Source organism: Botryllus schlosseri, chromosome 3 (genome assembly GCF_051294905.1).
Source record: "Botryllus schlosseri isolate E-star chromosome 3, Bs_hap1, whole genome shotgun sequence".
In the NCBI taxonomy this organism is placed as follows: domain Eukaryota; kingdom Metazoa; phylum Chordata; class Ascidiacea; order Stolidobranchia; family Styelidae; genus Botryllus; species Botryllus schlosseri.
In genome coordinates, this window is record NC_137238.1 from 10,967,456 (window position 1) to 10,984,612 (window position 17,157).

General features: G+C 39.6%; 1 protein-coding gene and 1 long non-coding RNA gene across 2 annotated transcripts in view; one reads left to right on the forward strand and one right to left on the reverse strand.

Annotated features, from left to right (window-relative positions):
• Positions 1 to 17,157, reverse strand: part of LOC145434894 (uncharacterized) — a 260,858-nt gene that overhangs the window by 237,041 nt on the left and 6,660 nt on the right. The window lies entirely within an intron of this gene.
• LOC145434850 (modular serine protease-like) overlaps positions 1 to 17,157 on the forward strand; it is a 65,864-nt gene that overhangs the window by 45,536 nt on the left and 3,171 nt on the right. Inside the window, exon 5 of the mRNA XM_080312090.1 lies at positions 10,142 to 10,278. Within this exon, the coding sequence (XP_080168216.1) occupies positions 10,142 to 10,278 (137 nt within the window). The remainder of the gene's footprint in view (positions 1 to 10,141; positions 10,279 to 17,157) is intronic.

The window sequence follows — 17,157 nt, forward strand, 5'->3', positions numbered from 1 at the left end:
TCTAATATACTGCTTATGGTCCTTTTAAAATTGCATTAAGCTCTTTGTACAATAGTCTTTTACATCAATTTTTGCTGTTGCCTCCCGACTTTCCCGACGACGCGGAACCTGTCGTCTCGGCATTGATCCACACAAATACGACTATCCATCAAATGTTAGTTAATGTGAGAAAGCACGGCCATTGTCTGTCCTGATTCGAGCTTCCGGTGATGAATCAAGATCGACCTTTACTCCTGAGGTGCGGGTTGTAATAAATTGTTAGCTTTATACCAGTGGTTCCCAACCTATTTGTCTTCATTCCCCACTTCAGATTTACTCCGAGCCTTCATTCCCCACCCTGACCGTAACAGAACTTTATTAGCCCCGCCAAAAAAACATTGGTCCTGGGCTCCCAGAACCCCTCAGCCCCGCCGAGCCTGTACGCATTTTCGCTGCAACTTGTCAGCTACATTGGGTCTACTGTTTAGTGCGTTGCCTTATTTGGAATAAACGCGCGAAGCGTGAAAAAATTAAATAAGTCGCGTTTGAATTGGTCAATATGATCGGGAATCGCATATATTTTGCTATCAACTTTTTATACTCTCTCTGCTCACGTAATCAGATTTACCGGTAGAGCTGAGTGAGCTGTGTTAGAAAAGGGGGGACCCCTAAATAAGATTTGGGCGCGGGCGGACCCGTTGGCATTTTGACTTCATTACATTGTGCTATTTCGTGACATCCTATATCTGCTATGTCAAAATATATGGAAATCTCAAAAACTAAAAGGCACACATGATTTCAAATTGGTATTGCTTTATTAGATAATATTTTTTCCCTGGAGGATGGCATTTGTCCTGTGGGGTTCAGATCGCCAGGACAGGAACATTCGGCGCCAGCCAGTTAGCCACCTATGGACAATAGGCCATTTGCAGGACTTCGATCAAGTGACTAGATACACATAGCAACCACAAATTGGTTAGCAAGCTAATTTCTAGCGCACCTGCTTCAATGCTAAATATCGCATACTGTACTGTTGATTTCTGGTTGTAAACGTTTCAGAAATTTGTTGTGGCAGTCATCAGAGATTCACCTAGGCTATACGTCAGTCCTGTACAAAGCATTTCGAATGACATTGTCAGAATTACGCAGAAATCTCTCGGTAATATCCATATCTTTTGACATAGCAGACATAGGAGGTCACGAAATAGCATCATGTAACGAAGTCATATATCAACGGGTCTGCCCAAAGATGTTCATTTGATATTTAGGGGTCATACCTTTTCCAAAACACCTCACTCAACTCTACTGGTAAATCTGATTACGTGATAAGAGATCTATAGCAAAATATATGCAATTCCCGATCATTTTGACCGATTTGAACATGAATTATATAAATTTTTCGCCCTTCGCGCGTTAACGGTCATGGTGGGGAATGAACGCTCGGAATAAATCTGAATGGGGAATGAAGACAAAAAGGTTGGGAACCATTGGTGTAAACGGTGTTCTTGTGAAAGCCTTAAATTGGCTGTGCCACAAGTAAGCAGCTACGGAGTAGAGATGAAGAAAATTGACCTGGTGTAAATGACGATAGTAGTCGACAAATACCCTGGAAACCGCAAAAAAACACCAATCTGGCAACACTTAAAGCGACGAAAGAATCGATATCTGTGTTAGCTATACATTGTTTTTGCAACTGTTAGCTTGATGTTGTTGGGAAGCTCCAAGTCGTTTTTAAGCGTCTTGGCGCCCGGCGTATTTTGCGCATTCGATGTCAAAATGATGCTTCAAAAGATACTCTTTTTGCACTTCAGCTGCAGACTCATTAACCCTTTAGTTGCCGCTCATTAACCCTATGGCTACTGCAGCTTACAACCGCTAGTGACCCTATCGCTACCTGAATCATTATTGCCTTCTGGCAGATATATTAAACTTATGTTGCAAGATATCACAATTTGACAATAGATTTTTATGATCGTGTTAGTTATAATAAAATCCACCACGAGCATACATTCAAAATACCGGTCGAATACAGATCATAAAAAATGCATAAAACGACACATTGATTTCAGTCGAGATACAGAGAGATGTTCTTTCCGGGACAAGTTTGATACAACTATTCCTGTTCTTGAATTGAAATGCAGACAAAATTCGGTTTATCAAACAAGTCTCTGTGACTTGGCGGGAAGAATAGGGTCAAGGCAACGCGGAGCTACCATCAGCAGCCAGCTCGCTGTGTGGGACGCTAACTTCATTCAGAGCCCAAATGTGAATGATAAAACCCACGTTTAGGCTTGGCTTTACCTCTGATATCTGGGTGATTCCACTGGCCCCATATTCATCGATGTACAGAAAGCAAGATATCATTAGTAGTGATAATCGGCTGATCAAGGACATTGTCGCTGCAGGCTGCGCTAATGCTGCATTTCTTTCAATTCACCATCAGAAGTAAACGGATATTTGGGTATATCGCCGTCACTTCATAGCTTCAGTTTCCATCGTAAAATAAAGGCTAAATATAGCAATAAAATAACTCTTTGGCTGAACAGTTGAAATGGCAACCGTTGAAACGATTGTTAATTCAGTCACAGATAATGCAGACAGAGAAAATAGACGGTTGAGCATATCCCATGTTTCGTTAATATACCTAGCCTACACTAATGAATGCACTAACAAATGATGTCAAAGCCATAACCACAACACGTCAAGATCCGGCGCGCGGTAACGACACTCTTCCGCGGTGTAGCATTTAAATATATATCAAAAACCGGTAGTACGCATAACGGTCAAAGCACTCGACAAGTATCACGCTGTTCACTGCCGCCAACCTGACACTTCAGGCCACGGAAAAGTCGAGGTCAGCATTTATATCAAGTCCTAATTTACAAGCCTAACGCAAACAAGCAATTAATATGACTGATCTGCTATTCGAAACACCATTTGATTACCAATAAACATCTAAGCAAGCCTGTAAAAAATCTCAAAAATAACCCGAACTATATCTTGCTCTACTTATCTCAACATAGAACTTCATTCATATTCCCCTCCCTCGCTACAGTCTTAGAAATACAATTCGTCGGTACGGATGATAAATAAAACTTCAAGTGTTCAGGGGTAAACAACATCCGCTGACTTATGAAATCACAATCACTCCGGGCTCAAGTGCTCACGAACCTTAGTAAGGGAAACTTATGAAAATCTGTGAACTATATTGTTACCAAACAATTTCTTCACCAATATATTTGTTAAGGTGTGTAATACCATGTGGTAAAATGTTGAAGTTCAACTCTTGTGGGAAACCCCCCAAAAAAGCTGATAAATTTGACGAATTAAAAAAAAATTAAAAAAAAATTAAAAATCTTTATCGCCCATAAGTAACTTAGGACGTGTTTAATAATGGTTTTCCATGATTCTCAATTGATTGTTAACACTTATAATTCACTACGGACTATGCTTTGTGAATTTGACGAATAAAAAATAAATAAATAAATAAATAAATTTAAAAAATCTTTATCACCCATAAGTAACTTAGGACGTGTTTAATAATGGTTTTCCATAATTCTCAATTAATTGTTAACACTTTTATATTCATGCAAAATTTTTTTCGCATATTTCGCATAACTATGTTCACTGAAGAGGTAGCCTATTTCACATGCACAATATCAGACATTTCAACAGGCATTGCCTACGCCTTATTCGGACTCAACATCATCGTAAATGCAATTATTGCATTATATGGTCTTTACATACTCCACAGGCTGAAATGCACGTGACCTCATTGTTCTTGCAGCTGTATATTCGGTTGTTGCAATCTTTATGACAACTATAGCTTCTGAACTGCAATAGCTCATCAGGCTCATATCTATGCACGCCTATTGGCCATCCGTAATCGCTGGGGTTCGGAGACAAGTTCTGTAAAAGAATCAAACCCCCGGTCTGCAGGTACTCGCGGAGTGAACGTTATGAAGCTACACCCTCTGTTAGAGGTAGTGTATTTGGTTTTATCACTCCTGTCGCTGTCTTCCCTGAGAACATGTTGTATGTTTTGGTGAACTGCTGTAACCATCAAAGACCACAATGACATTCTGAAAGCAACGGCCGAGATACTGCACGCAGCTGGGGTAATTGTTGGCAACTCCCTGTCATGCCTGACGTTTATCCCACTAAACTATGTACAGAAGCCACCCACCCTCAATGATGAGGATCTAGTATGGTTCAGAGGCCTACAAGGTTGTATTCGAACATTTTGCCTTGGCAGCCTTGTTCATCTTTTGATTTTTGTTGATGAACTGGGACAGCGGGAAAGGAGTCAACTTATACTGTAAGCTTGTCGCAACATCCATATCCCGCTGGGTAAAAATGATCAGTTGGTTGAACAACTTCAATGAGTCCATGTGAATGTTTTACTTATAAACCTTGGGACATTTTCTTTGTGATGACAGGGCTTTTACCCAGGGCTGTAACCAACTCATAAGGCTCCGAGTCAAAAGTCAATCTCAATTTTATAGATTTGACTCGAGTCAAGTCTATTCATTTTCAATTCACCACCGAGTCAAGTCCTAGTTCTAGTCAGCGAGCAGAGGGTTGAGTCCGAGTCATGGTAATGGTAATGGTAATATGGCTCGAGTCCGAGTCCAAGTCATTGTGCTCAGTTTTCAGTTAAAGCCATGTTAAATCCCCTTTTTTATAACTCTGTTTGGTGATATCGAATGGTTCGCATTTCTAATATATTAGTTCTCCTAACTTTTTCTGGTCGTATTTTCAAGTACAAGTACTATTAGACGAAATCCCAATAGTTTGGTTACTTTACTATTCTTCGAAAATACCATAAAATGTTGGTCTTGGCCGTCTGCGTCTCGAGTCATGCGCAATGAACTTGAACACAGTAATTACTGCATTTGGTAATTCCAGTGTCTCATAAACCTGGGTGCAAACTCTCCATACTTCACACTTGCTGTGTTATTTTGGATATTGCTAAGTAGGGATAGTGTGAACGTTAGGTTCATGTGCGTTCTGTGTGTGAACCACATAAATTTGGAGGATCAAGTTCACAAACGAATCTTGGTAGGATCTGCACTATGAACCTTTTCATATATTACAATTTCACTTCATTATAATATCTTTGGATGAAATTTATTGAATTTCAACTGTGGACCACTTATGTATTCTGTTGTAAGAATAAAAAAATTACTTACTTTGTTACGAAAATATGCTCGAAATATCCAGCTTTCGATTTGTAAATATTTAGCGACTCTCTGGTGTGGGCTTCATCCGCAATCACACACCAAGAGCAAAATACACTACATTTAGTCAACGAATGATACTTCAAAGAATCAATGATACTTAGACCGATTAATGAAATTCATATCGTTGTCTGACGTGAAAAATCTAGCGATCTTCATCTGTTTATTCTAATGTAAAAAAAAACGTGCTACTTCGGTGTAACTTGTTATTGTGATAATATCGATAAAAAGTATAGAAACTCGTTTTACACTCTGCTCAATATCAACGTAGCAACACCCATTGCTCAGGCGCCGAATACATTGTCCGGCCAGTTCTATAGACCATTAGGGCGTCAGCTTATACTCGCTTGAAAGTCCTCGTCGAAATTGTTGGCAAAGAGACGAAAGATAATGATTTTATGAGATTATTATATCATTTGATTGCTCAGTTGATACAATTGACGACGTTTATACGTCAATATGTACTTCAGCATTGTGTCATTGTGTGACTCGCAGCTTAGCTAGTGATCGTATACATTAATACAGACTATCAATTCACTTAAATGTAGTGTGGGAATTAGCAATATGAAGTCACGTGACTTCATGAGGTTTACGTTCGCGTTTACAAAGACCTTTCAAAACATCGAAAGAAAATATCGGTGCAGATACTTCGAACATATTATGACAGACTACTGCTTGAACCATTTGAAAAACTGCACCAAATTGCTTCAAGCCTAAAATAACCAATTTTGCTTTTAAGATAAGTCATTAATATTATATTCGAACTGATTATTTTGGATTTAAAATTGGTGGTAGACATAAAACTGATTCAATTAATGCAATGTTATTTGAGTATTTAGGTAAATACTTATACACATGATTGGACTTTATTTGTGTACATCCGTGAAAGTCTCAAATTACGATAAATCTCATACCCCGAAATATAATTCTGTTGATGTATTTTGATTTGAAACAGTCTTCAGCGTGTCGAAATAACAGGGAGATTGAAGTTCTGAACTTTATAGTATAAATGAGCCGATTTTTTGTTTAGTCCATACTGCGAAAATATGAAATCTTAGTCAAAACAGCCCCATTGACTATCTCCAAAAATAGAGCCTATTTGAAGAAAAAAACTATGGTCATATTCGGAATCAGTGCCCTTCGGAACCCTCAAAACCACTCTTACTTTGTCTGCCTAAAATATGTGTTGATCAGTGAAATTATGCATCAAAATGTGTATTGAAACCATGGGCTGCTGCAGGGGCGCGAGGAATTGACAAATTTCTCATGAATTCTGACTAAACATGTATTTGACAACGATTCTGAGAAGACGATTGTTGAAGATTTCCTATTCAAGAAAGTTCGCCAAATTGAAACTCCAGCAGTAGCGCTCAATGGAGTATAGGCTGATTTCAACTTCATTTGAGCAAATGTTTTGATAATCTCTGAAGATTTGGAACAATTTCCACGAGCAAGTTATTCATTACTTCAGATCTCTGCCAGTAGCCCACCTGCATATTATCAATAATAACTTGTCCTGAATTTTTAAAAGTACTCCCCCCTTGAACCCATGGTCTGAGAAATAAAAATATTTGAAAGTAATATGTGATACTGCTACTATTAATCACGGAATTCATTCGTGAATCTTCAAAATTTACGCGCTTAGCGCAACAATATGGAATCCCAGCAACTATCCATAACATCGACACTCGCGAATTCGGTGCGCACAATCCGGACTTCACCGGGAATGGATATGAACTGGTCATATTACGATAGGTATTTTGCGTCCAGTTAGTTAATTACGACTATGCCCTGGAATGCATCCTTAGGCTACATAAGTAATCGAAATACGGCCGTGATTAGCAAAAAGGCTGCCTACCTCTGTATTAGATTTTTGAAATGACGATAAGTACTGGGATGGTCAGGTGTGGCGCATGTTCAAAAAGGTTGAGAACCGCTTGTCGACGACGAACATTGAAAGTGGCAAGTCACGAAGTAAGTAAAATAAATCAACCAGAACTTCTGAAGCATTGGAAAGTCCGCGAGATATCCAAACCCAGGTACCAAGTGAAGATAACGATACCTGGCAAAATAAGCACAGCAGGAAGGAATTTTATATCACGGAAAAAAGGCTAAAAGCTAAAACTCTGCTATCGGTTCACAAGTACCTCGCTCAAGCCATATGGTCGAGAATTATCAAGTGCGTCGGGTGCTACGAGGGATTCGTGCCTTTCAATAATGTACCTTGGTCTACCTACACGATTCCACATTGTGCCCGGCGGAGTAAAAACCCTGCTATGTGGAAAGATGAGTGAAAAACTGGACATCATTATATTCAATGGAGCACGCGAAAAATGAATATCGAGTAAAATACGACGGGTTGCTGCCGTTGATAAATACAGGGCTGAGGCCATGGCAAAGTATGCGACCATATCCAAGGGAGTGGGCACTATGAAAAATTACGACGTCAAATTCTACGTTGATGAAGACGTGCCACCGGTAGCCCAAGAATCGCTGCCACTCCCTTTCCATCTCCAGCATCATTTCCCGAAACTGATATAAGAGTTGGGGAACTAAGAAATCATCGAAGACCATTTTTGGCCCGCGACATGGGTGTCAAATCAAGCACTCAGATAAAGAGGATGGTTTCGTCGTATGGCAATTGACCGGAGAGAGCTCAATCGAGCCACAAAGCCAACCAAATCCCGATTCGTAGGCTGGAAGAAATTAAAGCTAAACCATCCGGAAATTCAGTTTTCAGGTAGTTGAATTTTTAATCTGCATTTCATCAGCTGCTGCTGCGGACGAAAAGTCGAGAGCGCTCACCCTCTTCCATGCAGGCCACAGGCTTTTATGCGGTAAAGAAATCAGACCATGACCATGGGAGCCAAGCCCTTTTTCGCCGAATTGACTGGAGCATTGATGCCGCTATTTGCAAACGTTAATGAAGCCTACGTGATACACGACGATGGTATTTTTACCGTCGAATCCAGCGAAGAGCTAATGCCCATTGCAGAAGCAGAGATGACTCCGAATCCGAATAAATGTATAATCAAGATATCTGAAATGCCTTCCTGCGATATGGTAGTTTCACGTTACGGAGTCAAACCTGACATTGGCAAAATTACTGTGCGAGACAACGCTTCACCTCCTCGATCTAAGGATGAAGTATGTATTTCCTTTGTTTCACCCAGTCATTCGGGACCTTCATACCCCATCTATCGCGAAGAACAACTGCAATCTTGGCTAAAAGTGACAATCCTAAAAATGCTTCAGTGGTCGCATTCGCGAGTCGTTCAACGAGGCCAGAAGAGACACACTACCCTCAACTGGACCTAGAAGCAATGACAATCGACTTCGGGCTGCAACGCTTTCGCAATATCATTGAAAGGGGGCCTGAGGTCAAATTCTCAGCGACCATAATCCCCTCGTGGCTTTATTCGGAAGATCAAGGAAATGCTCTACGAGAAAAGACAGAATGACGATGCGACGCCAAGACACATCGTACAAAGTTGTGTTGGTTCCCTAAATCCTGCGGACTACCTGTCTAGACACGGTTGATCTATATATCGATAGAACTCGCTCTAAGGTTGTGGCTAATAGAAGCCAACGAACTAGAGAGAACAGTGTGTCTCTTACAGCATGATTCTCTCTACTTGAGTAAACCAGAAGTAGAGGAAGACTACTTGAGTACTTCAAAAAAGTGGAAGTAATTCGTTACTGAACACCTCTGATGGTTGCATCACAATGCCGAACTCCGTCACAATGCCAAACTCCGTCACAATGCAAAATTGTATTTACCATGAGGTCAAGAACTACTGAATGATAATAAATGCAAGTTAGGCTCATGTGCTCTGTACGCAAGTCAAAGAGCAAGTAAGATGGTAACGAAATGCAACAGGGCAGAGATATAATTCAACATGTTATGGCCATAATAATGTCCAGTGTGCGATGAGCTGTTCAAGGAGAAGCGGATTATCATATTTACTAGGATATCGTAGCATTCAGACATTTACTCGGGCCCGAGGCCTGGTGAAATCATGATCACTATCACAGTATTATGTTTCAGCATATATATATATATATATTTAATATTGCTTTTTTGCTATTTTGCTGTGTTCTGCACCTCGTTTTACAAAAGTTTTATTTTGCCCGGAAATAGCGTGAACTAGTAAATCGTAATTTAGATTGCGCACGCGGCTAAATAATTTACCAATTGTTCGCGGTCAGGGTGTTTGTTGTGAGCACGACTGAGAAGATAGTATTTATCCCTCCAAAAGTCAAAATCATGTGAAAAATAGGTTCACGTAGTTCACGAATGTCAAGGAACACGTGAAATAGTCGTTAATGTTAACGTTAATTGTAAATAAGTTTCCAATCACCATATAAAGAGGATGATCCTACTAGAACTCGAAATGAGTTTAATTTGTGCTGAAACTTGAAAGTTTCAACAATCGCAATAATCCTAATTATGACATAATTACGTCGTTTCATTCACACACCAATGATACATTGTGACATTGCACTAAACAGAATATGTCCCTGAAAGAAGTGCAACTGGTGGTGGCCATTGGCTGCAGCACATGCGCCATCGGTTTTTGAATCAGCTTACGGTCAGGTAGGTTTGAGCTGAGCTCAAGTGGAAAAATAGAAGGGTTTAGGCACCAGCATCGCTGAAATATCGATGTCCTACCTACGTGCGATCATTGCACTTGATTGGGTTTAACAAAATATTCAACTGGGAACTTTTGCGCACTTGGCGGGATTCACTTCTAGCTCATTATTTTTGATCCGTCTATGGTGCGAATTCCATATTTGAGAAGTGTCCCAGCAGTCAGAACACTTTCCATGACATCAAAAGGGCGTTTGGATTGCAAACGTTCTGGTTGCTCTTTCTCCTATTTGTGTGTGTCAGTCTAACCCGGTATGCACGTTTCTATCAGCGACGGATCGGACGAGCCGCATGCTGCATCGTATCAAGATAATGGGACGTTGTGTAGAAGAAGATTGCCTATAATCAGCATACTTTGTATCCTTCCTCGCGAACTCCAACAGCGTAAACAGTCATGGTGCAGAGATAGTAAGTACATGAAATGGTGTTATATCACCGACCCGATTCGAATTCAATTCACACTATTTCACATGTTTCCACTTTAAATACCGAGCATACCTATAATAATTTATATTCTATATTTGAGACGGACGTCATTTAGTTGCTTGACTTATCTACTATTTAACTATATCAAACCCCTATTGCGCATATCTTCAATACAGAGTCATGCAGTGGCAGCTCGTGACAATATCCGGTGGCGACTTTTTGTCCAAATGACGTCACAGTGGTGCATTCCGTCATGGAAATGTCACTTCGTGGTGGTCACACACAGCTCAAATGCGTGGTAGAAATTAGGCATGGTAAACTAAGCTTACGTATTTATAATTATTCGGAAGAAAATATGAAGTACAGTTATTCATACCTGCATATTGTAGCGTTTGTATCAGTAGACCTATTTCACACGACGTGATTTCATAGTGGCCAAATGTTCAAGAACGAGTTTATTGAAATCTGAAATACCCAGAATGACAGCGTTGAGTGAGAATCGTGAGCACATCTAACACCTCGAATCTACTACACATCCTGATTCTAAGAAAAGTCTCAATGCGTTTTAATGTGCTGAACCACGCTCGAATACTGCTGATGAAATCGAGGTGGTCACTATGATAAATAAAAGCTAGCTACTGCAGCAAAGTTGAAAGAAAACGATTTTTTAACCAGAGCAATTTTTGGATAACGCTCCAAGGTGTATTGGAAATTTGGAATATAAGGAAGTCAATTCGAACCGAGCAATGTCTACCATCGTTTATTACCGAGACACCGTTGACCATTCGCAGTAGACCACATGCTTCAGATCACGATACCCAATTTCGTTCCGACCAGAGACACTACCTCTAGCACCAGCACTTTAAAAGTGTACTGTACAACAATGCGTCGTTATCCTCGTCGATACGTCAGCCATTCATTTTTATCGAAATACGTCCTGAAAGAAGATAGGAATGAGTGCGCTTTCCTATTGGATACAATAAGATATATGGACGATTTCTAGGCCGACAAGGAGCGTGTCTCTTTACGTTTAATTGACTGCTCCAAGTCAAAATTAAACTGCATGAACGTGAACGTACCGGTGAATATAATTTAGGTGGAGGGTTGGCATGGTACTGTTCACACCACATTGTCGCCCTTCACCCATATGAAATGATTCATCACAGAATATATATGGCTCATCATAACGTTTGAAACTGATGTTTCGCAATCCAGCATTTTCTTTGTCATATCGTAATCTAGCATAAATATCCATGGCGTGTCCTAATCCAGTGGTTCTCAACCTTTTCACCTTGCGGACAGTTAAAATTTCAAAATATATATGGCGGACCGGTGGACCTTGAAATTGAAATCAACCCCAAATGTATTGTGTTCAGCCGTTTTCTACAAGTATGGTACTATGGGATGGTCAAGCTTTTTGCTATTCACGGCTACATTTCGATTACTTACATGGCCTACGGCCGCTTTCCAGAACACAGTCGTAATAAACTAACCGGACGCAAAATACCCCTGTTGAAATGTCCAGTGTCCATGTCCATTAATGGGCAACTCCGGACTAATCTACCTTTTGGTATTATCTTACTAAAACGCATCGAAATGACTATATAGTACTCATGTTATGAATAGTTACTGGAATTGCTCATGTTCGCGCGAAGTGAACTTCGTCATTAATATTCGTAGTTTCACATAATACTATCAAATATTTATCCTTTCTCAGCCAATTTCATCAGATTCATTGGTAGAGTTGATGGAGCGAAAAAATTCAAATTTAATTAAAATATCTCCAACCTTCGGGAGTCAATTCGTAAATTCAATGTTCATCTCGACGGAAGCTAACACGCACTAATTGAATTAAGTGTCCACGGCCGCACATATTTCCTTCCACGGCCGCAGGTTGGTCACCCCAGTACGAGAGTGACAATCTGAGAGTTCTGTTCGTAATTAAATATGTTCATGATGGCATCCATGTGATTTTACGCTAGTGGCTGCAGAGTGCTGAGTCGCAGTAAAATTGACTTGCCAAGATAAACAAATGCTAATTTCACGCCGAAGGCCGTGGATTAGCCGATCGCACCAACGTGAATAATATTCTTCTTTTCGATAATATTAGAGATGGAGCATTTGGGAGTAGGACCAAGCAGCTTGTCGAGCTATCATGCTCATTTCCCATTACCAACATACGTAGCCTACTACAAGTACAATTCGGCGCAAGATGACAGCTGAAAACAGGGCCATCCACAAAATTATTGAATCGAAAATGAAGCTTGTACTTAGCGAGTAGCTCGCATGTCACCGGAGACAGCGTGAATTTTAAGTCAAATCGAACATGCTTGCGGGCCTATAATCTTACCTCATGGAGCTGTGCATCAGTTTAAAATTTGATGCCTATTTATTCTACTCATGTACAAGCCTCCAACATCTTGCATCTCGAAAATAAGGGATAACATCTTGATATAACTCGCGGACCGGCAGAGAAGCCGTCGTGGACCGGCACCGGTGAGCTATAAGTCGGCAGCAAAAACTGTAAAACTTGTGATGCCGTGGAGCACAAAGCCTTAAAAACAGGCTATAAGCACCACTGATGTGAATGATAATAATAATAATAATAATAATAAGGAATAACATCCAAATGAAAACCATTGTTTTCAATGGAATGCCTAAAACCTATACATTATCGAATAGGATATACGGATCATTTGGACGCGAGTTTTCCAGCAATTTCTTTTTTTCGCAAACAGCGGAATCGTGAAAACAACATTGATCCACCGGCATAACCGGCCGAATTTGGACAAATTTGTTATTCTCGTTAATTTGTTGGAAGGGTGTGCGTTATTATCAATTCCATGTATATTACTCCATATTCTACAAATTGTGATAGCAACTGGTCACTCAATAATTGTTCGTTTTAATGATTCCTCGTTGTTATAATACAAATATGTGTTGACCGCAAAAAGCGTTATCGTAGCTTACATATTACATTGTCGTAACCTACGAGTAAAGTAATCCTCTCTTTAATAGACTGCTCACGGTGCTCATTGCTCGCCGCAACCAACACTCCTGTATGCTTTTGATGGTACCATAACACTGGTCAACAAATTTATAAAATATTTTGCACCAAAACTTTTATTGATCGACTTAAGCTAATTTTTGGTAGCTGAATCCGATTCTGTGCTCAGAATTTCTCCATAATGTGATATTTTTCCTTGTGCATTTTTTTCTCATTTTATAAGTTACTCATTTTTTGGCTTTTGTTAGTGACATTGCGGTTATCGTACAATACCAAAAGATCAAATAATTGATATTGAAATCATCGATCATAAAACTTGAATTGTTGTAGTACAGAATGGGTGAGTTTTCGGTCAACTTGAATTCAGTGGTTCCCTATCTTCTTCAAATCAGAAGCTCTTTCCGACCCATAAAACTACACTGGTTTACAAATTTCAAAAAACCTTTTCCCCGAAAATTTTTGCGCTTGTTCGATAAATGCCCAAAATTGAAATAGTGCTTCACATTACACCAGCAAGTGTGTTCCATGAATACGATACAATTTTATAAACGTCAAAATGAATTGTTCTTTTTTGCCTTTAGAAAAATGGATAATAGGGTAGGGTCTGGGTTAGGGCTACTCAAGATTACACATGAGGGAGGGGATATTAGGGTTTGAGGAGAGGGGGATATTAGGGTTAGAGAAGATGGACGTTAGGGTTTGGGGAGGGGGATATTGGAGTTGGATATGGGTCAGGGTGAAAGTTGAGGTTAGGGTATCCCAAAATAACGTTTGGGGGAAATTATGGTCGGGAGAGGGCGGGATATTGGGGTTGGATATCGTGTGTCTCACCCAAAACCTTATACTGAGATACACTAACCCACCCCCTACTCTAATATCCCCCTATCCCCGACCCTAATATCCCCCCATTTTCCAATCCTAATATACCCTCTCCTCTAACGCTACCATCCCCATTTCCCCTCCCTAATCTTGGGATACTCTAACTAACCTCCAAATCTAATTTACCGCTTCCTTCAACCCTGATATCCCCCTCTCCCCCATCCCTAATATCCTATACCCTTACCACCTCCAACCCTAATACCCCCGTTCTTACCGATAGTCTTGGGATAGCCAAACCCACATCCAACCCTAATATATCCAATTCCAAAACCCTAACCTCCGTCTCATCGAAGGCAAAAATACAATTGATTTTGACGTTTATAATATCGTATCGTGTTCATGGGAAACATCTGCTGGTGTCATGGGAAGCATTTTGATCTGGGGCGAATATCGAAGCACCAAAATTTTCATGGCTGATGTAGGCGAATGGTAGGGTACTGAATCCGATTCTGTGCTCAGAATTACTCTACCACGTTCTGATTTTTTAGTTATGGACTTATCGATTTCTTTTTGATTAATCAAAGTTTGGCTTTCGTAAGCGACAATACGGAGAGCGTACAATAGCAAAAGATCACATATTGTTGGTAAAAACATCTATAATGACAAAACCCGGGTTGTTGTAGAACAGAACAGCTTAGTTTTCGGTAAACTTGAATACAGTGGTTCTCTAGCTTCTTTCAACCCATAAAATTTTAAGTGGCCGCAATCATTCTTAGTCAGTGGCGTTGTAATCTTTATCTGCCACTCTTTGTTTGAAGATGGTGATTAGTAGCGCCTTTCTTGATATAGTTTTATTCATTATCTATCATTATAGATCCGTCCTGCAGACTTAATCGGTCAATGCATTTTGTGACAGCACACTGCTCATTAGGGCTGTTCAAAAATATTTTTTATTCTGATCTAGCCTTTCACTGATTAAATTGTCAGGTTACCCTAAAAAACGCTGCACACCAAATTTGGTTCGATTCTAACAAGTATAGGACTCCGCAGATCCAATTAAAATTTTTCTGCCAACCCCATGAAATTGTTGACTGTCTTCAGAGACGTTGCAAAACAAATTTGAGTCAATTCCGACGAGTTGAAGCGGAGTTATGTGAGTTTTTCGTTGATAAATAGCGGATTATCCACCGATCAAGGATACTCCAGGGATTATCATCGAAAAACTCACATAACTCCGCTTCTGCTGGTCGTAATTGACTCAAATTTGTTTTGAAACGTCTTTGAAGACAGCTCAGCAATTTCATGGAGTTGGCAAAAAAATTTGGAATTTTTTTTTTCAATTTTTCATGATAAAATAAAAATTTTGACTGGATCTGGAGAGGCCTTTACTGGTTGGAATCGAGTGAAATTTGGTGAGCAAGGTTTCTTACTGCAACCTGACCATTTAGGAGGTGACCGGCTTGAATCGGGAGAAGAAGTTATTTTTGAACAGCCCTACTGCTCATTCGCAAAACGTAAAAGTTTTCAAACAATAAACTTTGCATTGTTGGTATACTATGAAGAAGAGCATTGTCCACTCCGACACGTGACCCGAATATATGGTCCTTTAAGCTTGCTTTGAAACATTAAAAGACCTAGAATGACTGGTTATCCAAAAAGAAGTTGTTATCATGCTAACGTAAAAACTTCATCATCATTAATCTCCACCTGTACTTATCATCCTAATTTTTCTTTTCGAGTTTTCATATTCGGTCACATCTTATCGGATTCCAGGGAAGCTTTTTCTGAACTGTTTTTCATTTGGTTAATTGCCATGAGATAAAGGGCTTATTTTGCATTGTTATTGTAGACAATCAGATACACAGAGACTGCTTATTAATAGCCCAACACGAAACCTGAAGTGCGTGTTACTTCAGAATAGAAAGAAATATTCATCAGTTCTAGGACAGTCGATCCCTCTCGACACCATGTTCTGTGGCATACACCAAATAGCACTTGTTACATTTTGGAACAAAGGGAGATAATAGCATTGAATAACAACGAGGCTGTTTGTTAGTGTTTTGTATGACTAAACGCCAGTTACAAATATGAAAGAAGCTTTTCATTTTTACTGGTTTCTGATTTTACTACGAACCAGAGTTGGTCGAAGTGATTCGCTTTGCTTCTCAAGTAACAAAAGTAACGCCATACCCTTCTATCCAATTAATATTAGAAGTAGCAATTTCTAAGACAAGTCGAAGCTACTTCAAGTGGAAGACGAAATGTAAGGTCTGAGAAATATACTAAAAGTTTTTAAGTATTTAGGTATATAGATCGGGATAGGGTGGTCACTTACTTTCAAAAGTTAGTAGAAGGTGGCTACACACAAAAGATGTACATTTTCTGTGAAAGCAAAATGTCTATAATGTCACTGCCTGTTGGTAGAATCTTCGAAAATACATTCCGTTATCATTCTTAAGGGGCTGTGTCACGAAATGGTCGTGTAACTCATGAGAGTAGTGCCGACTTTTCCATGAACTACTTTATACTTTTTAAAATCTCGAATGAAAGAGTAAAAATTTTATCCATAATGTTTTTCAGGTGGAAATGGAAGTAGTCCGAAAACATATCCTTACGTCCTTCCTTAAGTACTGAAAGTAGAAGAAATCTACTCCGAAAAAGTAGTACAAATCGACGTAGATATTATTTTCCAAACGTCACGTGATAGAACGCATGTATATTCATTCAAGTCTATATTCATTCCTCGATTCAGAATGAATGGCGCCTAAATCTGTATTCGAAACAAAGAGCAAAGTGCAACGACATTGAATCACGACTCTTACTTGGACAACTCAACTTCATTAACTTGAATTGTCTCAAGTTACTTTCGACAATCGAGCGAATAGATTTGATTCCACGAAAGTTGATTGACTTGAATGGAATAAAGTCACTATGTACAATGACTCAAGATGACCTGTGGGTTGAAACTATAGTTACTTTCCAACACTTTTTTTTTTTAAAATCAAATAAAATGTTTTAATTTTGCTTAGCGTTTC